Below are 26,415 nucleotides of genomic sequence, written 5' to 3' on the forward strand. Positions count from 1 at the left end.
TCCAGCGACATGCTCCCTCATATTCTAGTCGGTCTGGTGCTGTCTGCCAGTGTGCAGGTCGCCCAGGCAGTTAATATTTATCTGTATCCTGCTCGAGACTATGCTGTCGGCGTAAACTCGCTCGAGGCCGCGAGTGCAGCCGTCTCGCGTCATCTTGGTTTGGAACGATTCGAAGACGCTCCTAATGCCTTGACTGTTGCAGAGGACTTTGTCGGCGCCGGAGTCAAGGACGGTGTTTTGCTGACTCTGACTGAGGACGATGCGAATGGTATGTTGCATGTTAATGCTGAAGTTGAGCTGCGGTCTGAACCGGTGTCCAGCGGTGCTATCGTCCGACTTCAAGGCCTCATCAACGATAGAGCAAGTGCCAACTCCCAACAACATTGATTCGTTGGCATCAGTGGTCTCTACCTACCTTCACCGTGCCCGCCACGCCTACTCGAACTTGTTCTCTCCCAGAGAATCTTGGAGGTTGGATGACGTCGACGACTTGGCCGACTTCTTCCATTCAACCACCGGACCCGCGTTTGCTGCGGTCGAAGTATCCAAGCTGCAAGACTTGCGACAGAAATACGGATCCACAAGCAACGAGTACCGCGCTTTCGCTTCCAAGTTACGAGAGTTCTTGGAGAATGCAGTTCAGAACAAACCACACTTCAACGTCGCCATTCTCACTTTCCAGTCGTCCTCCTCTGTGAAGCGCTCTCCGAACCCTCAACAATCGCCCTTCCCAGATCACCCTCTCCCACAAGAACCGATTGGTGCCATCTCAACTTGCTTTGCTGATGTCGACACCTGTAACGAGAAGACCAGCTCTTGCTCGAGTCGAGGGCAATGTGTCAAGGCGACCAAGTCCGGTCGCACCTGCTACGTCTGTGCCTGTGGTGTCACAAAGACAGGAAAGGGTGACAAAGTCAAGACCGATCGATGGGTTGGTGAAAGTTGTGAGAGAAAGGATGTCAGCGGGTGAGTACTATTCAACCTTGTCCAGAGGAAGTAGCTCATGACCTTCTTTCTTCCCATCTAGGCCATTCGTCCTATTGACGGGAACGACTATCGTTCTACTGCTCGTCGTCTTTGGCTCCATCACGCTCCTCTACAGCATTGGAGACCAAAGTCTGCCGAGCATCTTGCTTGCCACTGCTGTAACCTCGAAGAGAGACTGAATATATGCACCTACATTTGGTACACCTTTTAATCAAATGATTTCACCACATCGACATCCGTTCAAAGCTGAGTATTCCTTTTTCAACCAATGTGTCGTAATACCAGGAGGTTCCATATTCTCAGTGGCGTTCGGGTTGAAACAGCGTCCGCTTTATTCGATCCCAAAGACATGGACTGCTCACTTTTCCCAAAGGGCCCCGTTCCCTAACGACGAGCTCGAAATCTGGTGTTAGGCGGAAGTTTAGGAGAGAGATGGTCAAATGGGTGTTGAACGCCCGCAGACGTTTACATCCTGACTCTCGATGAGGACGCCGTATCTTCTTTCATAGGCTTTCGTATCCATGATCAGCCTCTTCCAACTCTGGCAAGGAGCCTCGCTTCACGCGCTCAAGGTTCCGATGCCCCCACGATGAGGCCCCGGCGCTTCTGGTGTCAGAAAGCCAACGTAGAATCACGAACTCTTTTTCTGGCCTTTCGACGTTTCGTGGACTTCGACCATTCTCACTGCTAACGTGCGTTTACCAGTGTCACTCGATCCCATTCAACGGCCCGACCCAAGGCCACATATGCATTGAGCAGTCAATGAACCTTCATTATGTTGGATGCACCGGTGGGAAGGTACATGTTACCCAGTACCCGGGGCGATTGGCTCCTGAGATCTCGGTGTGTCTATGTTCCTCCCCAGTACAACGGCCGACATCTGACGGAAATTTCTGACGGTTTCGCCAGATCTTGCATACGGGATCAAGGATTGCCGTTGAAGTCCCCCACGATGGAACCGCGAATACAATGAATTGATTTCATTGCCTTATCTTGACGTCAAGGCCCAGAGTTTGGACGATGTTCTTCGTCTAGGGTACATACATGTGTGCTTTCCGGCAAGGGCTGTCGTCGCTTCTGCCGATAGAACGCTCTGTCTGACCGCCCTTGTGGTGTTCAAATTAGAAGAAAGACATCTACGTTTCCAACTAATGAATTCGCTAGAAGCCTCTAGTTTGGAGTTTCGCAGCCGATGTGTTCCAAGACCCCAGACCTTCCTCATTCAACAAGTCGACCATGTGTCTCTCGACAGAAGAAATGGACCTCCCGGTAAACAATTAACGGGGCAACCGAGTACCTTGTGACTTCCGCCGTCGTCAAGCCCACTCAATGACGGTATCCGTTGATTGGAATTTGGTGAGGAATGCGTATCTCTTTGTATCAATTGATTTGTTGAACCCAAAGAATTCAATCCAGAGAACGCCGGTCGACGCTAGTCTCCCGTAGTCAGACTGACGAATGTGTGTTTAGTAAGCCCGTAAAGGGCCGACACACATATAGTAGCACCATATCGAGGTGTTGTGCTCGCGATCTCCGTCGAGTGTTGGGTCACCTGTAGGTCCGTTCGTTCCCTTCTGGCCGGGGAAGTTACATACACTATCATTCCCAGCATTCACACTGTCATTCTTATCTGAACTGTGTGCAGTTTCTCGTTGAAAATCGGGTCATATCCTGTGCTTTTTACAATAGGAGGCTAGCCCTGAGGGCACGGAAAGGCTGTGCTGTAATAGGTGATAATGGGCGGTGATCACGGTCATCGTTCGCTTCCACCGGGGATAGTGTATTCTAATTGACTAACTAGATGTGTTGAATGCTAATAAAACAAAGGGTATGTACCAAAAATACAGTGATGGGGCTCCATTTCGTTGACTACTCGTATTAGACAGAGGGGCTATTGTTCGGATATGCGTGGTAGGGTGGGCTAGTGTTACAGGCGGCCTGAAGCCGTAAAGAGCATTAGTGTTTTCTCATCTATAGGATGTCTTCGGGGAGGTGGAATATTTTGGAGATAGGCGAGAGGAGCTAGGCCAGAATCGGAACCACTATCGTCAGCGGAAGACGGACTGTAAGGGTGAGTCCGCCGTCTTGACGATCGTTCACTGTGGGGTGACGTATCTACCCATGTGAGAGGTCGATTTGGGGTGCCTTCGATGCGATTGGGCGAAGTCCGTCGGTTTGGGGCATAGGAAACATACTCGAGTTGGGAATAGTGGTTCGAATCGGCGTCCGAAGATTGGAAGTAGTTGTCTGGTCTCCCCTTGGCTGACCGAGCACTCTTGTATTTCCCAGGAGGGACTTCGAGGTAGGCAAGTTGAGGGAAGTCCTCGATGGTTTTTAGCCGGTCGAGGGACTCTTCTGTGAAGTAAGCGACTGATGGGGAACAGTTAGTGGGTATGGAAGTCCCTAAGAAGCTGTTAGACGTACTCAGATGCCATTTCCGTTGCCCTCTGGCGGTATCGACGAAGACGGTGTATGTTTGTTTGATGAGGACGGCCCGTGGGTTATGTCTGCTTTCGATACACACAGAGGTTAGCACATGCATTCCATAAGATTCGAGAGCCACCGAGATACTGACGGTTTATCGGCCCCGTAGAGGTGGTCAGAATATGATTGCTGGGACTTTTCGTGATAGAAGAGAAAGCCCTATTTGGTCGAGGAAAATACTCGCATCAGCTTCCTGCGGCGGACCAAGTAGTGGCATGGGCGTTTGGACTGACCTCTCGCACTCGTGATGGTCCCCAGCGAATTCCTGTCAGAAGTGGTCAGCACGAAGAAAGCCATTGAAATCGGATGAATTACATACCATCTGTCCAGCGTTCGATTCCAACCTAGGAGGTAGCACCAGGTAAATAGAAGGTCACAGATGTGGGCGACCGAAGACGTACTCCTGTTAGTTCTGCATGGGGCCCTCGCTCCTCCCAGACGTAGACGGCTCCAGGTTGTATGAGACTCCTCTCTTCAGTGTCCAGACGTCTTGTCACGATAGGTAGTATGTCATTGAAGACGGCGTGGAAGATAACACGGGCGTCGGCGGGGGAGCGTATACGGATTCCAGTACAAGTTGCTCGCTGCATAATAGTAGAGGAGTAGTGGGGATAGTTGGACAAAGCCAGGTGGGTGGAAGGGATGGCGAAGGGGCTTGAGGAAGGAATATGGTAAGTGGAATTCTTGGAGGGACTCTGGTACTTATAAAGAGCGGCGAATCGCTTCGCTCGGACCCCACAACAAGTAGCCACTAGAATCAGGTTTGATGGGTTGTCGACGTTACGACATGTGGGTTGGATCTAGAGATTTGAATTAAACCTCCTTTGCAAATATTAGAGTTTTAGCAACTACAAGCAGGGGATACCGGTGGGAATGATCCTGATGGCAGTGTGCCTGGAAGAATACGAATGGGACTGGCGAGAACATGCATTACGAAGTCAGCTGCATTGTGTCACTCATTTCTCTTTCGAATGTCGTTTCGAAAAGCCCTGTCAACTGACCTCCTCGTTGTTTAGAAGGTAGCCTAACAGCTCGTAAATTCAATGCACTTCCCCAGGGACCAGTGCCCGAATTTTGACTCCGCTTCCTGGAAGATGCCGGGAAGAGAGCCTATATGTTCAGGCCTGCTCCCAGTCTCTGTAATTCGCAAAGACAAGAACTTGGCCTTCCAAATTAGTAGACAAGAGCCAATTTAGCAACGAACCTGAACCTGACTAGACCTGACTCCAGATCTGGTGCGTATCTAAGGGTCCCAAAATGATTTCGGTGATGCGGTATCTCTTTGAAGCCTCCCAACCAGATGGTCATTTGCGATCGCCTTGGCGTAAAACCGTGCCCTTAAAAGGTTCGAAATATTGGTAAAACTCCTGGAACTCGATTTATTTTCTCTTTTACATCTTGACTGTACTTGCTATGTCTACCTTTGAAGGCACTTAGAGATATCTTCAGCATGGAGTTCAGAAATGACCTATGTTCGCTTCACATTGGCGTTGGGAAGAGGTCTTCTCCCGGACAATAGATGCATTACCGAGTCAATCCGGGAACCTCCATGGATTTCCTTTAAGGATCCCCACAGACATGATTAGATTTCCCAAAATTCTTTCACGGATTGCGTGACGGTCTCCACTTTCCTTAGTAGGCTGATCGTCCACATAAACAGTGTATCTGTTCCGAAAGGATGCAATCTTTTAATCAGTCAGTCTTGAGGCAGCCGTCCACAATGCGTCAGTGACTATTGATTGCGAGTCCGAAATCCGACGGTCTCTGGTACATTCCTTCATGGAATGGTCGTGCTTATGTATGTAAGGGTTGACCTAAGTTGACCTCGGCTTTCATACCACACCGTACCAGGAGCCGTTTGACGTTCGCACGTCTGGATATGGCCCTCAGACCGGGGAGGAGCGACCTATAATTAACGGAGTTTGCAGGTTCACCTCCTCCACCCTCCAATGGCAAACCTCCGGCATCTTGCGAAAAATTTGATTAACTACTTTGATGCGATCCATGCGATGATCGAGGCAACATGGGGCTCCTGCAAAGGGCCCTGGCGCAGGATGGGCAGCAGCTGCCTTCAAGGAAAACCCAGGAAATAAGCCATATTAACTCGGATATGCGACCTCATGGTCGGAACGAGGAAGGCTGTCGAACAAGCTCCACGAGTACCACGGGCTACTTGTATGACATTCATACAGGTGAACTCACTATTAGTAGATCGGTTTTGTGGCGCTTGTCACGTCTATCTGTGCCGAAGAGCCCAAGAGAGGCCAATTCTTCCGGTTACCGATCGTTTCCTGACAGCAAGCACTACCGCCAAAAGGTTGAGCGAATACTGCATACCCTATGATCATGAAAGCACCACTCCCATCATGGAATTGAACATGGGCGCCTACTAGTGCTCACAATTGTCTCTGGATGAGCGAAATCGGTACGGCAACTTGGCATGGAAGGGCTCTCGGCGTTTGCCGACTGCTTGCATAGCCGCCCTGCCAGAAGGGTCGGTGTCTGTCGGAGCTTTGCACCTGATACCTCCTTCGTACCGTCATCCGGACGCTCATGCCCACATTCCTTCAGTCTTGAATGTGGTCATCTATGGTCACATCCACACGGCCGGCCTTCGGTCTGCATTCAGCGCACAAGAAGCAAACCACGGGACTTCGAGCGGGGTCCCCAACGACTCCTCCAATCCATTGTCCATCTCGAACTTGATCACCTTTCACAAACCGTGGAGGCGCCCTGGGACGTCTGAATCCCCTAGGTCGTACCACGCTTCACTGGCGATAACGCCCTGCACTGATCTTTTGAAATGGGCTCATGTGACCTACGCTCACGACTATTCTATGCGGCCGTCTTTGCCCCAGGTGCAACCTGCCCGATGTCTACTAGTACTTCAACATCCATCGCTCGGACTAGGACAAAAATATCCAGAACCTCCAAAGGACGTACTCCGACAGGTCATCGGACTCTTGGTGACCCTCTTCTAAAAATCTAATCAGGCTGTCAACACGGGACAACATCATCTTATCAACAGCAGGCCAGCCTCCTTGTTCAAGCCTTGACAAACCTTACATGATGCTTTTGCCTCTATCTAGCCTATCTATCTTACTGGAGAGGTACAATGGCGTTACTGGGAATCACAAGGACGGAGACCTCTTGACTCGTGTAGTTGGAAGTTGCCCACTTTACCCTACTTTCCGTTCCTTCGCTTGCCACTCACACATACATCTCCGTTGGGAATCATAGGTGAGCATGCTATACACAGCATGTTTGTATAGCTCCTTCGAATTCATTGGCGTTCAGGTGGGTCTCCTTGATGGCCCACTACGGCTCACAGCCTACAGGTCAAGGCCGAACTTAGGATGACCCATTTCACAAACGACTTGCTTGATGTAAGCATTGTCACGGCGAAGCCATTTAATCACCGTCCAAGACTACTAACAGGCGGCTACACCTTCCAAAGGAATCAACCCCGACAACGGAGCATCTCAATGCTCAATTTGATGGAAAACGACCTGGAATTCTGTTCATTCTGTTCGTCCCACTCGGCTCAGTTTGATTCAACGGATTGTCGTTGTCGACGGCTCTCTATGATTGGTTTGGCTACTACCTACATACCCCGCAGGCAAGGGATCTTCCTGTAGACGGGGTTGGATTCTCTTTCTGGACGAATCGGCGGACTTGGATTGGCCCAGGTCGGCGGGCGATTCGTCTTTGAATTCACGGCGGCACTACGGTTCAGCGTCCTCTCCTCTCTTGGATTTCAACCGTAAAAGTGCTACACCACTTGCTCCTGCTATAATGCGAAGTTCCCACCGTTGGTTGAGGCCCCTGCACCGGCACTTTCTAGGTGGTTGGAAACCGAGCCTTGTCTTGAACTGTCTGGACATTCTCGCATACGGCACTCGTCCCTTTTCCCTTGCCCACTGTGGACATTCGGCGCTCATCAACCACCAGACTGTCCGACGACGGAAGGTGTAGGTGGTCCTTTCACACACATGAATCCCTATCTGTGCACGTTTCACTTTTTACCGGGCAATTGAGCTGGAACACTGTCGTCAGGTACTTCACCGTTGCAAATCTCGCACACGGCACTGGAGTCCAACTGCATCCATGCAGCCACTGAGCCAATGAATTGTCTTGGTGTTCCTGCCCTCGTCTCGTGGCTCTATCTCGCCGCCACCTGTTCCGCTTCGTCCATTCAAATCAATAGAGTACCTCTACCACGTTAATTCCACGTGGAAGAGGGTGGCGGCGCGATAGGGGACCCCTCCGACGTCGATGATTGTTTGATAGGTTGGAATCAACGCCGCTGGTGAATCGGAAATCGCTTGTGGAAGGCTGTGGGCAGTGGCGCAAGGGGTGAATATTGCAGGGTCCGCTTCTCTTATTGCGCCTTCTCAATTGGCGAAGGGCGTAATAGGTGAGCGCCATATCATTCTTTCATCCCGACGCGATCTGGGAAGCGCTATCTTTGGAGGTGTAAAAGGTTGGAAGGAAGGGTCAGGCCTGGCCCAGGTTTGTGATGCGCCTTGATGCGACAGTGTCGGTCAGGGCGACGGTCGCCTTTCGACGTTTCACAGCTTGGTTGACCGATTCCATCTTTATTCCATATGCTCCATCTCATCTCTCCCACAAGTTGGAGTCAGTTTGAGCCCCCAGCTGTTATTCGGCTCTCCAGGAATACAACACTTACAAAACAGGCATCCTTTACCACAATCTGCAGAGATCATTCACAACTCGAGCGCCACGCAGATTGGGATCGCGGGCAGGTGGAAGTCAAATTGAGTCGCCTATCGCCACGTGGAAGACCTTATGTCGGGCGAAGGAGCGGCGCTGTTCGCGAGCGCGAGTCGGCTACCGACGTATATGTGTATCACTGACGATCCCGGATAGCAGCCATCCTTGGGAGGTCATCATACTCCGGCGTTATGATGCAGGCTCTTCAAACAATAACCAACGTTCCTTAGTCTTTCTCGGACCTTCGACATCGCTTACATTAATTTTGAAAGCGGTCCCCATTGATATATAAATTATTCTCGTCGCATCCTCGCTGCATTCGTCGCCGGTATCCCCCTTAGTTCTCGGATATCCCACTCCCTCCTGGCTTCCGTGTTTCAGGGCCATGATGATCGATCCCCATATCCATTTCCCGGTCTTTCAACTGGCCCAAGCAAGTCCTCGGAAGCGTTCGCTGGCGACCACAGTTGCTGCGGCCCTCGCTAGAATCTCCCCACCGTGGCACACGATCTAGTACCCTCCCCCCTGACTTCTCTTTGCACCGGTGTCGAGGACGGCTAGGTCGATACTATCTGAAGGTCGAACTGGCTCGGTTGGAGCTATTCACGGACGCTCGTCTTCGAAGTTCGAAGCTCGTCAATTGTACGTATACGAGGTACAGCTCCTAATACACTGGCCTCAGGCTTCCCCACGAATTCGAACTGCAGTACCACTGTATGTCTTCGGATTGGCAGACGAGTTTTGGAAGTTCGCCAGCGTACGATTATAGCAGTCAATTTATCATTCATGTGGTACGCAACCTATTATACGACAGCATAGACGACAGCAGAAGTGATTTGCCCGCGACTGAGGAGACATCGAATAGAAGGGATGAGAAAGCCACGCATCTCGATTCGAAAGGCCGGGAGACCTTGCGCTCAGGCCATTTGCAAACGACCATACTAAGGCCAGTCAACGACGTTCGAAGTCCAGGGGGATCGCCGGCACTCCTTGATCGAAGAGCTAAGGAATGTACACAGGGGTAGTAAGAATGGAGGCGCTCCGACGCTCATAATAGAGGTCGTGCTTGTGCTAATCGCGGCGGGCTCGACGATGGGCCGATGGAAAAGGTCCTGGCGTCGGTGCCGACGAGCAGGTGCTAGTAGATAGCCAAAGCGTTTAGAACGAGTGCTGTAGGCTGCGGGATGGGGTGTGGCTAAGGGAGCGTGGTGCAAAGGTGAAGCGCCGAAGAAGTACAGAATTAAGCATTACACCCAAATTACACCGTGCCATCTCTTTGAGGTAAGGTAGACAATACAGGCAAAGCGCACAAAAGAACCCTGATTCCCCCCTGCGAGAAGCGAAAGGAAGAGCGGGAAGAAAAGAAATTAAGGGGTGGAGGGCGAGGAATTATAAGTATAAGAAAGCAGAGTCAGCAGATGGCGAAAGACCTCTACGTAAGGAATTGAAAGGCCCCTTGTGTACACCAATATAGATCCAAAGCGATAGATAAGGAAGAAGATGGAGGCCCGCGGTGTACATTGTCGTTCTTCTGAATGTCCGAGTCGTCTCGTCGTCCGTGGCAATGTCAAGTATCGGAGTGCGGGGTCGTCTAAAAATACCCCGATGATCCAAGGCTTGCCAGGGTTCGTCGTAAGAGAATGGCGTGGAGGGTGACGTTGACAGATTAATCAAAGAAAAGAAGATGGGAAGAAGATAGAGGATCACAAAGTGACAGGATCATCAGTGCTTCCTGCCCTTCTTCTTCTTTGCACCATTCACCACCGCACCCGCACTCGTAATGACCTTTTGTAGCCGTCCGTCCTTGCTCATCTCCCGGACTTCGTCGACAGTTCCAACAGTCTTGCCACCGACCAGCAGTACTGGAAGTTCGGGGTACGACGTTAACCGGGCGAGGATGGGCTTGAGAACATCGACGTCATCACGCATGTCAACGTCAATGATTGTGGGTGCAGGATAAAGGTTTAAGTTGGAAAGGATGGACTTGAGTTCTCGGGACGCCGGTGAGTAAAGCTAGTGAAGACGATGATAGCGTTAGTATTCCGAATGTTAATCAAATCGAAGACTATGTCACTTACTCTCGAATAGACGAATACCGGGTTCCGGGTCCAGACATCTTGAACCATCACCCGCACTTCGTCGGCGGCGCGTGGACTCCGGGTGTCAAAATCTAGCACGAGCTCTGGGTCGATGGGTCGAGAAGGGTTGACGGTGGGTGGAATGACGTTCTGAGGCAAACTCGCAATGAAGCTCGAGATTGCAGCAAGCTCCTCCTCTGGCGTAAGATGAAGCGCGGGGTACTGTGTACGGTGGCGACCACGAGTGGAGGAATCATGACGGTGGGGGTTCAGCGGAATGAATCGTGAACCTTCTTCCCCTACTCTTGAGTTCTCTGTTGATTCCAGAGCTATTGCGAGCTGGTCCGCGGCTGGAGACTGTGTATGTCGCAGCGCTAATGTCGGAGAAAGTGCCGAGCCGTGGATGAGAAACACATAGGTCGACAGGAACACAATGAAGGTGAGCCCGATGAAGGTTTTCCGGTACTTTGCTTTCCTTGGATGCAGGACATTGAGGAGCTGAGGGACGATGGGCCAAGACGAGGATGATGTGGATGACAACGGAGGGACCTTCCGGTCAAATGGGTCATGCAGTGACGAGCGAGTGTCTGTGAGCGGCAATGACATTGCAAGCTACGAGAAAAAGAAGAAGATAAAGCAAAAGAATGTGTGGGGAGACGCTGCAGAGGACCGGATTGTAATATAAGGGAGGGAAACTAAAAAGCCAGCGGTCTTCGTTAGCCTTGTCCTTATCAAACAAAATTCGGTCCCACTCCCGGTCGCAATTCCCAAAACCGGTATCGGCTTCTGATCCTGTCCATTTTCTACGTCAGCCTCTACACACAATTTCAAGTCCTACGGTATTGTTTATTCCTTAGAAGTTGATAGTCAAGCCAAACCGTTATTGTAACGGATTGGAGGTCTTTCAGAGAATAATAGGACGCGACAATGACCTCGCAAAGATGCAACGGATCCATTTTCGATTACCGGGTGCGTCAAGATCAGCGCCCACCGTCGGAGGCTCGGAGCCTTAGTATGTACTTATTCGGCTGGACACGTCAATGTCGAGGTCAGATTAATATTGGATTTGTATCCAGGTGGATTGAATAGCGTTGTTAAAACCCATTGCATTGAACTTCCCGAGACCACCTCCCTGCCTCTGAAACTCCATATAGTTCGATTAAGAACCTGGAAGTGCCTCAGTAGAAGAATGGTCAATTTCGAGAATCATCCGAAAGGCAAGCATCACTCCTTATCACCGCGATGGCGAAGCAGGTGTCCTTTGCCTTTGTGTGCAGTTTAAGATGGGATGTAAGCTATGACGAAAGGCGCGCATACACCCAACAACGCCGCGACGAGCGCGACCCTAACAAGTTACAATGGTAGTGGAGAATAGGTGGGCTGTCGAAAAAGTCCATATTCGCAATGCAGATATGGTCGCCACCGACCATCCATACACGGGGTGTGATTTAAGTAAGTGTTAAGTACCTACGCGTGCTTGAGTCAAGTAGGGGCGTCTGGCAGCCCATCCGATCAGTTACTCCCGTCCATCGACCATGATATACAGACCATTGTTCCAATCCGCCACTCTCCTCCCACTCACTAAGCTAAAGGTAGAATCTTCGGTGCCAACGAAGCCCGTGGCCAGGCTTTGGACGACGATATCAACTAGCGGCGGCCACCACTCCCCGAAGCGTTCCTTAGTTCTTTCCGCGTCGTGGTCTATGCGATACCATCCGCGTGATGAAATATCCTCCCAGAAGCTGCGGTCCGTTTCATCTAGAGGGAGAGTGAGTTATTCCGTGCAACGCAAGCAAAAACTCAACGGGACAATACCTGACGCGACAATGACATGGGAAACCGAGATTCCCCGTTCCTCCAACAACCTCTCTTTCATCCGTTCTATCTTGGTCGCGAAAGGTTCTACAGTAGACAAACAGTGCCCTGCAAAGTAACAGTTGTCGATAAAGTCACCATGTCGCATATGGACCGCAATAAACTATGTCGGAACACGCAATTAGCCTTTCCGCACGGAAACGAGGTTGCTAAACCAGCCGACATACCTTTGGCATCTCCTCCGTGGGGCCGAGCTGGAACGTGCGCCTCAGGTACCCTTCCGCACGGTCGACGACAGTCGTGGTGAACCTCGCATGGCGCCCAACGAATCTCCAAGCGGGTGACCAAGCGAATCTCCACTCGTAATATTCTGCCCCGGAAGTCATGTAATAGGTCTGGTCGATGCAAGTCAATTGGGTATCAGGCTTCAAACGGAGGCCTTCCCGGGATTCCGCCATGATAGGCAAGTCGTCCTGTTTCACAAGTGGTCCGCCAGGATGCACAGCGGCAGCGACCTTTGCAAAGACAATGTGGTTTTCGCCCCGGTTGTTCGCGCTCTGCCTAATCAAATCTGGCATCCTCGTATAGGAAGGATCCAATCCCAAGTGGCGCATGAGGTTATCGTTTCGAACAGGGTCGTTGGTCTCTTCAGGACGTGTCGACCAACAGCCAAGAGGTTCCACCGATTGAGTAGAATAGACTTGGGGGAAGGAGGTTATCGGTAACGTTTTGATATCCGACCATTCCAGGATGGGCATCCGCAGCACCGAACGGAGATGGGTGAGATTGAAGATTTCGCCGAACGGTATCACTCCTGCTTCCGGGCCTAGAAAGAAAGGGATTTAGCGCCAGTAAATGAAGAATGGAAAAGGTGATCTGCGAGAAGATGGAGAAGACATACTGATGTGGTCGTGTGGAGCAAAAGGTGGCATGATTGGAACGCGTTCCGCGAGGATGGAAAGATAAATTAAGTTGATCTAGATCGCGTCACCGACAATCAAAAAGAGACGTCTTAAGAGCCCAACACAGGACCTACGTATTCCATAAATTCGTTAGCTAGTGAGCGAGAAGGAATCAGCGATCTTGTCATAGCCCAACAGCCACTGGTTGCTCACTGAATCCAGCATTACACCATGATGTGATATAGGAAGTGTCGTTCCGGAGGTTATCTGGAAGCACAACTTGTCAGTCTACAAGTCGCTCTATGGTACAGTCCCACGCACCTCTGAATAGCTCTGTCGGCTCCCCCTTCACATAGTATGAGGTGTCCCAAGAGTCCAAGTGCGATCCAAACGGCGGCTCGGATGTCTGTGGTAGAAGCCAATCACTGCCAGGAGCAGTGTGATTCTTCGAGTCGGATGAGCCGCTTGGTCGGGGGAGGGATTCTAGCCAAGCTTCTCTGGGCTTATCGTAGAAGTAAACCAGGCAGAAAAGGGAAAGCGAACTGCTAAAAATGATGGATATCGACACAGTTGCCAAGAGTCGGGGGAGCCAACGCATCGATGGGTTTCCGTGAATCACCATGGCTAGCCTCTGACCTAAGTTCGGGTACAACGTCCAAGGTAGTGTAACCTCGGTCTCTGACGTTTTGACCGCCTGGTTCGAGGGAAAGAGATATCGCCAAAGTGCAGGGGGTGGGGGTTTCCAGAAGTCCCCTTTTACAACCAGGTGGCGGCGAACACGGCTGAGAGAGGTTGTGGCTGGCGGGAAACGGCAGTCGATTGGAGCTGCCAGCAAAGCAATGCGAGCATTGGAGCCAGCCAGCCGTCGGTCGCGACGCGGTTTAGACAAGCGGAATGTTGGCTATCTATTTCTCCACTTGCGTTATCTCGCCCGTCATGGTGAAAGGTACCGAGGGTGGTATGGACTCCTCTTTTCGCGCACAGACGGCGAGATTGGTCCATTGCGCCTTCAGATACAAACGAAAGGGTTGGAATCCTTAGGAAGGAAGTGAAATTGAGAATCTCACTGAGAAGACCGAGCAAAAGCGGAAAATCATCGGGATGCGATGGCCAGGGACAACCGTGCCAGATGCCATCAGTCCATCAATTGATCATCACCCATTGCCGGCGACTCCCTTCCGGTGGAGTCCGGTAGGAAGCGCCGAAAACACAGGCGCCTAGTTCAAGTCTCGACTGAAGATTCAGAATCCGAAGCCTGGGGGCAAACGCCTGGATATGTGAGTCGTCGGGATGAATTTCATGTTGTGACCCTCTGCATAACCTATGTAGCCATCAAGTACACAGCAGTTGCCCGTCAGCGACTGAGTTACATACGGTCACCGGCCACCGGTAAGCTAGAAACGAGCACGGTTCCATGAACTCACACGCTTGAAGATCCCCTCGATGTTGAAGGGAGTCAATTGAATGGCTACTGCAGATCTGGGTAAAGCAGAACGAGTAATATTCGTCGGAGCAGTAAACGTCAGGATATTGAATGGGTGCGAGTCCTGCGAATACACGAGGCGATGTGAAGGGAGCCCGTGGAAAGTGAGGCCAAGTTTCAATTGACCATTTCGCGGGACAGTCAATGAAAGATTGTGGCACAGAGTCCGCTGAACGTACATGGCCAGGTCACACGCCCAATGTCTTAATGAAAATTACCCAATATTACGTAGACACCGTGTGTTTCGAGTGGGAGGAGCGCCCAGTGGGATAGTTTGGAATCGTCGGCGGAGGAAGCCATACCGATCTAGAGAGATAACGACATTGCTGCAAACGGAATACCTCCTTGTTGACTTGACATGTGGGGAGTACCTAGATTGGGTCCTTGGTTCGGATGCGCCGCTGAGATCCAGAAAGGAAAGGGAAACCCAGATCTGGAGCAGGGTCATTACTCTTGGGTTGGGAGGATCCCGTAGGATTATTTCGAGCGCTACAGTACATCTGTCAGTCTTCCCGAGTGACCAGTCTCGTTTCCCCCCTATTCCAATCTTTCACCCTCCACGCACTCAAGGTGCTAAATGTGGATTTATCGGTTCCGACAAACCCCACTCCCATGCTCAGAGCCACCGTATCAATCAAAGGTGGGTACCACGGGCCAAAGCGTTCTGTTGTTAGCTCCCTGGCATGGTTGATATACTTCCATCCAAAACCGTCGATGGTCTTCCAGAACTGGGGGTCAACTTCATCTGGAAAGTCGCGAAGAAGGATTAATATTAGCACGTAATCAACCCCAGACGAAATGACAAGGTGTTTTGGAAATAGATAGCCACTAACCTGAAGTGACGAAAACGTGGGTGACGTTCAGTCCCTGGTCGTCGGACAACTTTTGGCGGATCCCGGAAACTGCACTGGCAAACTTGCTTGGCTCGATCAAGCACGGCTGTTCGTCGTGGCACAGATTTGCGAAGTCCCCCCGGCGGATATGTACTGTGATGAGCTGGGAGGAAGTTCAGCACAGGTCAAGGAGAAAAAAAAAATTGTTGGCCTTACCGGCGGAAGTTCACCTCCTGGAGGTACAGCAAATGCTTGGCGCAAATAGTTCTTCGTAAGGTCGACGAGGTGATCGGTAAATCTTAAATGGGTTCCAACACGACGCCAGGCAGGACCCCAGGAATATCTCCACTCCAGATCGGAGACCCCACTTGTAGCGAAATAAAGTGAATCATAACAGGACAAATGCTCGTCCGGCGGTAGATTCACTCCAGACGGCGAGGCTGCCGCAAGAGGATAGCTATCTGAAGGAGCGTAGCTGTGCTTGGGCGTGATAGTAACCGACAACGAGTGGAATTTGACGTTGGGATCCCGGTCGTCGTTTGGATCCATTCTCGTGAATCTAGGGACTTTGGTGTAGGCCACGTCCAGACCCAAAAGCTTTTCTGTATTGCGCGGATATACAAACTGGCCGTCTTCTTCGGGGAGTGTCGACCAACATCCGATAGATTCCACGTTGGGATTGCTGTAGAGACTGTTGGGGTTCGAAGACCGAAGTCCGGGAAGCCTTTTCACTTGGGACCATTCTAGTATTGATATGCGGAGGTGCTGGCGGAGATGATGAAACTTGAATACCGATGTAAATGGTAGTGCGCCAGCCGACTGGGCTATTTGGTGATAAGTGGGGGTGCTGTTCAGTTCGGATGAAGAAAGTAACATACGGATATGATCATCAGGAACAAACGGAGGCAGGATTGGCACTCGGTCAGAGAGAAAACCTAGGTAAATTAGATGCATCTACGACCAATGCCTTTGAGTTCTCATCGTGGGCGCCCAAGAAGAACAGCGACGAACATAACTGATAAACATATTTGCTAGGAATTGAGAGTGAGTCATTGAAGTGAAAAAAGGATAGAAAAGGCCTACTGAAACCGGCTTTCGCCCACGACGTGATGTAGTATGTATCATTACGAAGGTTGTCTGTGGCGCAGGTCAGGCCAGGTTTACGATGAAGGAGAATTGTACCTACCTCTGAAATGACGCGTAGGGAACGCAAGGTTGAGGGATGAAGAATTTTTTCCTAAGTGACAATCGCGACCGGACACTGAATGCTCGCTAGCCTTGGGCCCGCCATGGTTGTGGTGAGGTCGACGACGGGGAGCTGTGTCACGAATATGTGAAACGAAGAGCGTCGTTATCAATGCGGCAAGGCAAACAAGAAGGAAAGTGCGAGGCGGGACTCGAATCCTGGCTAGAATGCCAGCGCGAAGCATTTCGAGTTGCGACTAACCCCGGCAGGAAGGATACTTGAGACACCAGAGAGGAGAGCTTTTATTCCTCTGGCTTATCAGGTCGCCGGGATAACGTGAATAGTTGGCCTTCAGTTACGAGGGCGGTAGTATGTGTGTGCGATGCGCGGAGTCACGGCCGGGGTTGACGACGAGGAAAACGTTCCCATTGTTTGTTTTCCTGCCCTGCTGTGCCCTCGGGGTTTGCACTTTATAGCCTTTTGCCTTTACCTAGAACGATAGAGGGCTAGAAGTTTGCACATGAAATGATCAGCTTCCATTCTGGAGTATTCAACCCCTTTCAACACAAATGTTCATACTAAGGCTACAACATATACCTTGAATTGGCCTCTGATGCTCTTGTCTACCATCACGGAGAGGGTTACGGTTTTTAGTACTTTGATCTCGACGGAGGTAGTGTTCGTCGCGTAGTCGTCGCGTCCTCAGTATACGTCCAAGTGAAAGGCGTTAACGACGACATGACGCAGCAAACTGGGAATGATTGACAATGTTCGTGGAGAGAAACAAGATTGTTTCAAACTCCGCACATTGGCCTCTGTATGCGATGACCGTCACATTCTGCGACCAAAAGTGCCTTCTGAATCTGTGGTCACCCTCACCGCCGGTGTGCAATTGTGTTCAATGACCGTAAAGGTCGATTCCCAGAAACCCGTCTCCATTCCCAGTTACCAGTTCTCGGCACTTTTCGCAATTCTCGACGATGAGCAACACGCCGGGAGCCCCACATCGCGCAATTGGCGTACGATCATCACCGACGTGCAGAGACATTCACGAAGAGATCGCCTTGGTACCAGTCGTTGACAGGACAGCGCTGAAGGGAATCAAGCTCATTAAGTTGATCATGTCAGGACTACGCTGGCAGCAGTGGGAACAGAAGCCTGAAGAGGGGAACGTGGCCTTAATAACCGTTTAAACCATCAGGGTAATCCACAACGGTTGCCCCCACCAACAGCCTTGCTCTTCCCCTGCAATTGGCTACGACCGCGACCAACCCAGCCTTTAACGATACTAATGAGTTTAGTCTACGGCTTGCTGGACAGGGTAAGAGTTTGATTCTTATCGCAGGTTCTGTCTGGGCGCTTACCCTCTGATTTAGGGGCTCATCCCAGACTTCTTCGTTCGACTCGCAGTTCGCCGCTTGTCCAGACAAAGACTTCGTGAAATCGACCACGGGAGCTTGGAGGCAAATCATGAGGCCAAGATGAAATGGCTCGCGGCTGCTCGGGCCCGGAACGCTATCGCTGAAGTCCCAGAGAAAGCGAATGAACAACACTACGAGGTCGCCACGGCATTCATTCTGTCGACTCTCGGACCTAGGGCCAAATACTCATGCTGTCTATATCCAACTGGGCGAGAAACGCTGGAGCAGGCCGAGATTCTCATGCTCGAAAGTTATTGTGAGAAGGCTCATCTGCGGGACGGATTGGACATTCTGGACTTGGGGTGTGGATGGGGCAGCCTGTCCATCTTCCTTGCAGAGGTACGCGGTGTCCAATGTTCCAACCTGCAAGGTTTTTCTCAAAGCGGATACAACAGAAATACCCTCGGTCAAGGATAGTCGGACTTTCCAATTCAGCCACCCAGAAGGCACACATCGACTCGATCAAGCAAAGGCGTGGCTTGGACAATCTCGAGGTCTGTTGCTCTTGGCCAAGCTAACGCACCTCATACCCACGTACTCATAGAGAAATATATACTTTCTAGATTATAACCGCGGACGTCAATACGTTTGACTTTCCCGAGTCGAAGCGATTCGACAGAGTTCTTTCCATTGAGGTATTGAAGTTTGGCTCTGCTTCCGCGTCCCCTCTCAACCAAACTGTCCAGATGTTCGAGCATATGAAGAACTACGAAGCTCTATTCAAGAAAGTCTCATCGTGGCTTCGATCCACGCCTCCCAGTACAACCTCCAGCGACGATAAATCTGATTCTTCGGTCAAGGATATCGCAAAGGAATCCCTTCTCTTCATCCATATTTTCTGCCACCGAACGACTCCTTATGATTACATCGACGACGACAGCTGGATGGCCAAGCATTTCTTCTCGGGAGGGACAATGCCTTCCTTTGATCTCTTCGTATGTCTCCCCTTGTTTCCCTCCTTCAGCACCAGTATACTAACTCTCCTCAAAGCTTTACTTCCAGTCCGAGGTCACCTTGATCCGCAGTTGGTTCCTCCCAGGCACACACTACTCTCGCACCTGCGAAGACTGGCTTAAGCTTCAGGATGCTCATGCAGCTGGTATGTATCGTGTTACGGACTTCCCTACCTCCGACTCAGCATGTACCGTTGGGCAGATGGCCTGAAGGAACTGAAAGTCGATGCTCTCAACCATGACAGACCAGAAATAGAGGGCGTGAAGGCTTTCAACCGGTAGGACAGGCAGCAACCCTCCACACGCGCACCTATCTCATTTCGTCTCAGGTTCAGGGTCTTCTACATGGCCTGTGCTGAGTTCTTCAAGATAGATAAAGGCGAACAGTACGTGTAGTCAACAGGTTAGTATCCCACCCGCTGACATGACGAAACAGATGGGGAGTTGGGCACTACTTGTTCAAGAAGCCGTAGATGTATTGTACATACAGAACGCAGCAGATCGAGTCCGAGAATATCAAGACGGTCATACGAGAGACGAATACTCGAGAGTTGAACTTCTCTGCACACGAAGTCACCTGAACAGGATCAGACCTTGATGTCGATCGTGGCTTCAGACTTCGTGAGCTTAACGTTCTTGAAGATCGCCTAGCAACCGAAGGATGTTGATGACTAGAACTAGTGTTAGCCTCTGCTCATTGAACCCAGTCAAATATAGTGATACTTACAGAGGTTGATGAAGCTTGAGAGGTAAATCATCGGTTAGTACCAGTGAATGAAGCAAGAGGGGAAAGACACAAGGACGCACTCGAGGTAGAGGCTGATAGCACCCATGATGTATTCATCAGGGGACAGGCGCTTGTTGATCATGTAGGTGTCGTAGACGATGTATCCACTGAACAGGAGGATACCAACACAGGCGTAGACGATATCGAAGGTGCGGTTGAAAGGGAAGAAGATGGAAATCAAACCAGTGAAAACTGCAGACGACGGTAAGTGCAAGAACCAACAGCTTTAGAAAGTTGACCTTACGTAGCGCCATGAGGGTGCCAAACAGGAAGGGCCCCATTCCCGAGAAGTCATACTAAGACACGAGGTCAGTGCCGGGCTTCTTCGATGCGAAGTTGATATATACCTTGGATTGGAAAGTAAAGAGCGTTAAACCAAGGAAGATGCCGAGGGTGATAAGCCTAGATGATTGTGTCAATTCCAACCATTGTGGGCAAATATCATCAGGACTTACAGAGCCTGCATAACAAGTCTGTCATCATAGAAGGCCGTCACGATACCGAGGGTGAATGCTTCCATAAGCGTGAAGGTGGAGAGGAAGACGAAGTTCCATGGATGAGAGTGGCGCTTCCAATAGAGTAAACCGAGGTTAATGAGAGTTCCAAAGAGAGGGACGTAGAAGGACCATGGGCTAATCGACCGTTAGCGGGGAAGTCGTACGATGAGAAGCTGCGGACGTACTTGGCCTGAACCCAGAGGATAGCCGAGGGAGACGATGAGACGAGTCCTCCAACAACGCAGGTAGCGAACTAGATGCAGAACATGGTCAGATTTTGACTGTATAGCAGATGAAGTTATTCCGTACAATTTGGGCCACTGTGGAGTGCAGAGCAGTCGGTTAATATGATTTGGAACACTATCGAACATAGGGCGAAACTCACAGAGAATCGAGTAAACCTTGCGAACAAACGCAGCACGGATCTCAGGTGCACTCTCAGATACGGATACACCATACTGTTGAGGTCCATGCTTATCAGTATGCCAGCTGTGTGGTCGAAGTTTACAAGACAAACCTTGAAATCGTCGGGGAGTTCACCAGGCGCTGGTTGGTTGTAGTAACCCCCCTGGCTGCTACCCCCTAGCAAGGGGTCGCGGGTGTCGTCAACAGAATGGTAGTTTGGCTTTGGGCTCGTTGACCCATACGTTGGCGGCGGAACTGGATACTGGCTCATGGTGGTGGTCGTCGATGTTCAAGAAGACAAGTTCACAGCAGCGCCTGTGGTGACCTGAGCGGGACCATTAGCGCACTGGGACTGTTTACATCATTGCCATCATGCTGACTCAGAACTGATAGGGGTTTGATCCTTCCGCTTTTGTGACGCTTGTTCGTCGCGTCCGCCGTCGACGACGAGCAGCACTACATATATGGCTGACTGCAAGCAGTTGTTCTCTGGAATATGTCAGCCAAAGTTGGACCGGATATTATGCTTGGACTTCTCCAGTTTAAGGCCCATGTTGCCCGAGTCCTGACGAGTTCTTGGTGCCTGTCAGCATCGTCATGAACAGCAGCTATTCCGTCGTCGATCTGTACACCACCGAGCCCAGTCTTCGAAGGGGCAGCGGGGACAGCTCCGGGGACTCGGATGGATGCTTGACTCCGGCTGATCTTTCTCCTTCTTCGCCTTCACTGGACTCGATCAAGTCTACCGCTTCGTACGATGGGAGCGTGTTCTCGGAAGGTCCTGCTATTCTTGATATCCCTGTCGAGCTCATCGAAGAACTGACCAAGGGCGCCGCAACAACACCTGTCGGGTCTAGGCAACACAGACGCTCCTCTGCCGACGACCAGCACAAACGACAGCTTTTGGAACTGAAGCGCCGCATCGAGAGTCTGGAAGAGGAGAACGAAATCTTAAAAGACTACACTGTTTCTGTCATCCTCGAAAAGGAACGAGCTTCTGAAGACTTGGCTTCTTTGCGAATCAACTACTATGAAGAACTGGGGGCTTCCAAAGCGATTCGTCGGCAACTGGATCAGATGCACACTGAACTTATCGATGCTAACAAGAAGCTTGCAGAGGCTGAACGGTTCATCTTGGACTTGGTCGACCTCAAACTGGGCATTCCCGTCCTTCAACGACTCTCGCAATCTACAGACAACCCACGGATATCTGCCGGATCGTTCTTGCGATCCATTCAGGAGACCCTCGAGAATACGCGGGCGAGCTGGCTGGAACATCTCCCCGCTCTTGAAGGCTCTCGAACTCTTGACCATTACCTCTGCGCTCTCAATCTGACAATCAACGCTCGTAAAGAGCTCCGCGAAAATCACAGGGTTAGCCAATTCTGGAAGCTACTGGCGAAATCGGACCCAAATCTAGCAAACACCGTGACTCCCTCATCCTCGGAACTCGAAAAAATGGACGCGGCGGACTCATCGACAGCCAGGATGCAAGTACTCGACGAGTTGATCGGCCAACTTAAAGAAGACGTTGCGAGAAAGAGGGATTCTGGATGTTTCACACCTCCCACTCAAAAATCGGACATCGACTGCCCACCATCGACAACCCCCTCCAACGAAGCGGCCTCCTCCTCAACTTTGCCGCTCCCGGAAGAGGTCGACCCCGCAGCCCCTATCGATCGCCACGAGCGCCCGGCTACCCCGCCCAGTTCCACCATGTCTCAGTCTCCGATCGATAGCCCTCCGAGGCTTCTAGACCGATCTAGTCAAATACCACAGCGATCGCCTGGTAGGACTACAAAGTTGCCCTCTACGCGTAGGAAGGGCTCTAGCATTATTCACGACCGGCTTCCATCACTTGCGGTCAGTGTCGTTGAGTTTCGTCGTCTGTTCTTTCGCTGAATCATGATACAGGCTCTTGCTGAGCGGCTCGCTGATTCACAGGCCTCTGCAGACGGTAGCCAACCAACCGTGGAACCTGAAGTAACCATGTCTGCTGAGGCCTCATCGACTCGTCGAACGGTGAAGGGCGTGTCCTTCCCTCCAGCCTCATCGCGGAAAAACAGGCGACCCGGCCATATTCTCAACGATTCAGATGATGCCGGTCCCAGCCCACTTCTCGCCTGCCAGGCGTTGATATCTTTGGAACGAATTTGCGCAGCCTTCAGTAGCACCAGTTTAGGCTCGTTGGAAATGACGGAGGAATCGCGGTCGCAGGGTAGGAGTTCGACCCTACCATCCTCTAGCTCTGCAGAGGTTATTCGCCCCGAAGACGACGCAGGAGAGAATCTAACGAGTGTCGGTGCATCGCCCAGCGCGGCAGAGTTGCACCCTGTGAAGACTGTCGATCCAACTACGCCCACTACATTCAAGTCCGTTCGATGGGCAGTCCCACTCTCCCCCGACCATGATGGTACACTGTCCCCATCGCCATCGGATGCCGACACCAACTCATCTGTCAGCAATGGACCCTCGCCACCGCCGCAATCCAGAGGTCGGAGGAGGTCCCTGTCCAGCCCCACGCCCGTTCGACGAGGCTTTATGGGAGACAACGCCAAGTCGACGCTCGCTCGCTCGATTCAGGTACTGAAACCTCGCCCTAACCTCCCCGCACCCAGCACTCCCCGGAAGAGTTCCCTCCCTGTTGTCCAACCTCGCAGTACCTCCCCGAGGACTACGAACTCGAGTTGGTCGAGTCAGGGATCCTCGGCATCGAGGAGAAAAGGGTCGAGCGAGTCGAATACCCCTCCTAGGATCCCTCCCAGATCTCCACTTCGGCAACCTAGTCCCAGCAGTCGGAAAACAGCGACAGTGACACCGGCCGACGCAGCAACTTCAGCGAGCTCATCTAAAATGGTTACATCCACTCCCTCCGATATCGTGAAGCTGACTAGTCTGCCACCTAACTCACCGACCAAATCTCACGTCCCCGTCAAGGTTTATGATTACACTAAGCCCGTGATGCCTTTGAAGGTGGTCAAGAAAACTGCTGGTCTGAAGGAGAATGTAGGCGTGAAAGGTGAGACGACTACCTTTTCCTCTTGTACGCAGCTGTATTGACTGGGCCCTTTCACTAGCAGGCAATGTGACCTCCCCAATCACACCTCTTCAACCGAAGTCGGACACGAAACCGCCTTCTGAATCCGTTGACGGTCAGGTCAAGAAACCAAAACCCACTGGCACGACAATCATCCCTCCAATACGAACCTCCTCGCTTCGGCCTCCCAAACTCGTGCAGGCCACACTTCGACAGGCTCGAGTCGGACCACTTCAAGTGATCCGTCAGAATAGGCCCAACCCTGCCGAACCCATAACTTCTCCCGTGGCGATCGCTTCCGAACAAGACCTTTCGACAGGAGCAGGGAGGAGGAAGGAATCGCCGCCGTCATCGCGGAAGGCTAAAGAGACGGTGAAGATTCCGAAAGGATTTACGATTGATCCTAGTGTTTCGTCGCCGTTGACCAAGCTGAGGTTGACTGTGACGCCGCCTGGGTCGCTCATTCGCCCTGTGTCCAAGCCGAGGCAGAGATGATGAACTGGGGTTTGTGGGATTGGATGATAGACAAGTTTCGGTTGGATTGTATTTCTAGTGCATTGGCAGCTGGTTTGCAACCCGTATATCTATACCACAACTTACGAGATAAGATGTCGACCCTAGGTCCAATTAGATGAATGGCCGGTATATCACTATGTCACCCTTTACGCCTCGAGGTCGTAAGGCGGTAGACCCCATTCTTCGGGCACGAATTCGTCTAGAGTTTTTATCGTCTTGTCGGCAACCTCAGCTCCTTCGTACGCAACGTTGAGGAGATTGGCATCCGGAACCCAGAGGACTACATTGGATATCGTTCTGAAAAAGGGATTGAAAATGAATTTGAGGTCTGACGTACCTTTCATCCCCGCCCGCTTGCCTGCCTGCATACCAGTCAAAGCATCCTCAATGACAAGGCCCCTTGATCTTTCGAGTGCATGGGCTTCCGTGGGCTCTGCATCGGGAACACCTACATCCCTCTTCAATAGCTCCCTAGCAGCCGCGAGGAAGATATCCGGGTGGGGCTTCCCTCTCGAAACATATTCCTTGTCGTCGGAGCAGACAACTTTCCCTTCAAAGCAGTCGAAAACATCTGGGTGGTGTGAGGTCTTGAGAATGTATTTAGACCTCCGGGACCCAGTAGCGATTGCGATGGGTATATTGTGTTTCTTGAGATGCTGGACCAGTTTCTTGACTCCAGGAAGGAGCTTTACGGTTGGCCACATTTCATCTTGGAGGCGGTTTCGTTCCTCGAGGTAGGTTTCTATGTCCAGGTCTATGTCTGGAAAGTGGGATAGAAGGTAGGCTGCTGCGACGCGTTCCGCTGAAAGCGATTTGAGTACATCGAGATTGAAGGGGATTGGTCGAAAACTCACGTTTGCCCATGCAGCCTGCCTTGATATCCCAGGTCATTTCCTTTCCATAACGTCCCAGAATCCTGTCTGTTGCTAGTATTCGATGTCATGAACGTTTTTAAGAGTTCAGATACGAACTGGTCACGTAGGTATACATCGATTCAGAATCGATCATCAAACCTGGTGTTTTAAATTAGAAACGGGTTGGACTGCGACCACCACCACCATCGTTGAAGCCATACCGTCCATATCAAAGAGAACATATTCAATATCCGCGATTTTCTGGGTCATCTTGGCTAGGAAATTTACTGAAGGACTGGATAGACGGTAAAGACGAAATTAGAGCGATCAAAGGTGTGCAGATCCCAAATTAGCGCCAAAGGCACCGACGTGTTGATGTTGAATCTCCGTGATGACCAACAGCAATTCCCATACTCTTCTCCTCCACGTTCTACACGGTGCCAACAGCACCAAAAGCCATCCTTATCGTCTCTATACCACCGTCGACGACGACAACGACTAGGAGGAAGAAGATAGCAAGATGGCCGCAGGTGCAACACGAAAGAGCAGACGAGGCCTGATTCTCGGCGCCATCCTTTTCGTCTTCGTGTTCATTTTCTACGTTCCTTGGGAATTGCCAGCGTCGGTAAAGGATCGCAGAACTCCAAGTCTCTCTCGGGCTAACGTCGTGCAGCTGGTCAAGGGGTCTAAGGTAGACGAAATCTACGGTTTGCTGTATCTTGTCACCAGCACAGAGGATAATGGTCGTGCTCTCAACGAACCTGAGCACTTGGATGTGACACAGCAACTGGACTGGGATATCTACGCAGCGGGAAATCCAAATGTCAAATGGCGTAAGGAAGCCGCCCGTATCGATAAAGTTCATCCTATTGTCGTTTTCAGCAAGGTACGTCAAGCCCCCTTCCTTGAAAGTGAATGAATTGACTAAGATGGTTGCTATTAGACCTACTGCCCGTGAGCACTGCTGTTCCTCCGTAGTCGTATCTTGACCGACCGTATTACGACTCAGATACTCTCGCCGCGCTAAGCAGTTGCTTCAGAGCTACAACATCCACCCGCCACCCAAGGTCGTAGAGGTTGATACCCGAGGTTAGTTTCTGCAATACATGTACAGACCAGAACTTCAGTTTTCCCTGCAGACGACGGCCACTTCATCAAGGCACTCTTGACACGTCTTACGAAGCACTCGACATTCCCCAACGTTATCATCCAAGGAAAGTCAATCGGGGGTTCCGATAACTTGCAAACTTTACACGTCAAGGGAGAGCTCAAAGGTCTGATCGAGGCTACTGGGGCAAAGGTCAGGAAGCCCAAGGCTCCCCCAGCCATGTAATTCTACCAATACTCTCTTACGAGACTCAAACGCCGATTCTATACCACCCAAGTGGTCCGAATATGAAGAGAGATATTGGAACTTTTGCATCATGCGTTTACAGCTACATC

The 26,415-nt window shown here is 51.1% G+C and overlaps 11 protein-coding genes across 11 annotated transcripts; 5 read left to right on the forward strand and 6 right to left on the reverse strand.

The window, feature by feature from the left end:
- Nucleotides 1-9: 9 nt before the first annotated feature.
- Nucleotides 10-1,166, forward strand: CC1G_03256 (hypothetical protein; the record flags this gene model as incomplete). The annotated part of the gene is made up of 3 exons (XM_001830667.1): nucleotides 10-268; nucleotides 321-966; nucleotides 1,028-1,166. 3 exons carry the CDS (start codon nucleotides 10-12, stop codon nucleotides 1,164-1,166), a joined length of 1,044 nt encoding a protein of 347 aa, XP_001830719.1.
- Nucleotides 1,167-2,914: 1,748 nt separating this feature from the next.
- CC1G_03257 (hypothetical protein) lies at nucleotides 2,915-4,061 on the reverse strand (the record flags this gene model as incomplete). The annotated part of the gene is made up of 6 exons (XM_001830668.2): nucleotides 2,915-3,357; nucleotides 3,412-3,494; nucleotides 3,563-3,630; nucleotides 3,705-3,736; nucleotides 3,791-3,815; nucleotides 3,873-4,061. The coding sequence occupies 6 exons, from the start codon at nucleotides 4,059-4,061 to the stop codon at nucleotides 2,915-2,917; spliced, it is 840 nt and encodes a 279-aa protein (XP_001830720.2).
- Nucleotides 4,062-5,494: 1,433 nt separating this feature from the next.
- CC1G_14253 (hypothetical protein) lies at nucleotides 5,495-6,452 on the forward strand (the record flags this gene model as incomplete). The annotated part of the gene is made up of 3 exons (XM_002911676.1): nucleotides 5,495-5,646; nucleotides 5,865-5,896; nucleotides 6,043-6,452. The coding sequence occupies 3 exons, from the start codon at nucleotides 5,495-5,497 to the stop codon at nucleotides 6,450-6,452; spliced, it is 594 nt and encodes a 197-aa protein (XP_002911722.1).
- A 3,342-nt stretch (nucleotides 6,453-9,794) lies between these two features.
- On the reverse strand, nucleotides 9,795-10,889 carry CC1G_03259 (hypothetical protein; the record flags this gene model as incomplete). Its single annotated transcript, XM_001830670.2, has 2 exons — nucleotides 9,795-10,218; nucleotides 10,284-10,889. 2 exons carry the CDS (start codon nucleotides 10,887-10,889, stop codon nucleotides 9,928-9,930), a joined length of 897 nt encoding a protein of 298 aa, XP_001830722.1. The 3' UTR covers nucleotides 9,795-9,927.
- A 910-nt stretch (nucleotides 10,890-11,799) lies between these two features.
- On the reverse strand, nucleotides 11,800-13,622 carry CC1G_03260 (hypothetical protein; the record flags this gene model as incomplete). The annotated part of the gene is made up of 7 exons (XM_001830671.2): nucleotides 11,800-12,041; nucleotides 12,099-12,261; nucleotides 12,326-12,924; nucleotides 13,000-13,075; nucleotides 13,135-13,154; nucleotides 13,214-13,267; nucleotides 13,322-13,622. 7 exons carry the CDS (start codon nucleotides 13,620-13,622, stop codon nucleotides 11,800-11,802), a joined length of 1,455 nt encoding a protein of 484 aa, XP_001830723.2.
- Nucleotides 13,623-14,986: 1,364 nt separating this feature from the next.
- Nucleotides 14,987-16,746, reverse strand: CC1G_03261 (hypothetical protein; the record flags this gene model as incomplete). Its single annotated transcript, XM_001830672.2, has 7 exons — nucleotides 14,987-15,228; nucleotides 15,317-15,479; nucleotides 15,533-16,140; nucleotides 16,195-16,270; nucleotides 16,328-16,347; nucleotides 16,400-16,453; nucleotides 16,503-16,746. 7 exons carry the CDS (start codon nucleotides 16,744-16,746, stop codon nucleotides 14,987-14,989), a joined length of 1,407 nt encoding a protein of 468 aa, XP_001830724.2.
- A 1,047-nt stretch (nucleotides 16,747-17,793) lies between these two features.
- Nucleotides 17,794-19,349, forward strand: CC1G_03262 (SAM-dependent methyltransferase; the record flags this gene model as incomplete). Its single annotated transcript, XM_001830673.2, has 8 exons — nucleotides 17,794-17,823; nucleotides 17,879-18,262; nucleotides 18,319-18,417; nucleotides 18,487-18,858; nucleotides 18,926-19,022; nucleotides 19,079-19,154; nucleotides 19,206-19,262; nucleotides 19,313-19,349. The coding sequence occupies 8 exons, from the start codon at nucleotides 17,794-17,796 to the stop codon at nucleotides 19,347-19,349; spliced, it is 1,152 nt and encodes a 383-aa protein (XP_001830725.2).
- On the reverse strand, nucleotides 19,238-20,850 carry CC1G_03263 (glutamate binding protein). Its single transcript, XM_001830674.2, has 10 exons — nucleotides 20,678-20,850; nucleotides 20,546-20,618; nucleotides 20,470-20,480; nucleotides 20,346-20,413; nucleotides 20,119-20,295; nucleotides 20,011-20,065; nucleotides 19,908-19,959; nucleotides 19,684-19,855; nucleotides 19,604-19,617; nucleotides 19,238-19,547 (listed from the first exon to the last, which is right to left on the reverse strand). Exons 1-10 carry the CDS (start codon nucleotides 20,834-20,836, stop codon nucleotides 19,504-19,506), a joined length of 825 nt encoding a protein of 274 aa, XP_001830726.1. The 5' UTR covers nucleotides 20,837-20,850; the 3' UTR covers nucleotides 19,238-19,503.
- Nucleotides 20,851-21,162: 312 nt separating this feature from the next.
- CC1G_03264 (hypothetical protein) lies at nucleotides 21,163-24,097 on the forward strand (the record flags this gene model as incomplete). The annotated part of the gene is made up of 3 exons (XM_001830675.2): nucleotides 21,163-22,428; nucleotides 22,480-23,584; nucleotides 23,643-24,097. The coding sequence occupies 3 exons, from the start codon at nucleotides 21,163-21,165 to the stop codon at nucleotides 24,095-24,097; spliced, it is 2,826 nt and encodes a 941-aa protein (XP_001830727.2).
- Nucleotides 24,098-24,264: 167 nt separating this feature from the next.
- CC1G_03265 (GS1) lies at nucleotides 24,265-25,242 on the reverse strand (the record flags this gene model as incomplete). Its single annotated transcript, XM_001830676.1, has 5 exons — nucleotides 24,265-24,398; nucleotides 24,456-24,920; nucleotides 24,973-25,044; nucleotides 25,090-25,131; nucleotides 25,194-25,242. The coding sequence occupies 5 exons, from the start codon at nucleotides 25,240-25,242 to the stop codon at nucleotides 24,265-24,267; spliced, it is 762 nt and encodes a 253-aa protein (XP_001830728.1).
- On the forward strand, nucleotides 25,167-26,394 carry CC1G_03266 (hypothetical protein). The gene is made up of 5 exons (XM_001830677.2): nucleotides 25,167-25,305; nucleotides 25,375-25,858; nucleotides 25,916-25,926; nucleotides 25,982-26,061; nucleotides 26,112-26,394. The coding sequence occupies exons 2-5, from the start codon at nucleotides 25,493-25,495 to the stop codon at nucleotides 26,303-26,305; spliced, it is 651 nt and encodes a 216-aa protein (XP_001830729.2). The 5' UTR covers nucleotides 25,167-25,305; nucleotides 25,375-25,492; the 3' UTR covers nucleotides 26,306-26,394.
- The last annotated feature ends 21 nt before the right edge of the window (nucleotides 26,395-26,415 follow it).

This window comes from Coprinopsis cinerea, assembly GCF_000182895.1.
Source record: "Coprinopsis cinerea okayama7#130 chromosome 3 map unlocalized cont3.3, whole genome shotgun sequence".
Taxonomy (NCBI): Eukaryota; Fungi; Basidiomycota; class Agaricomycetes; order Agaricales; family Psathyrellaceae; genus Coprinopsis; species Coprinopsis cinerea.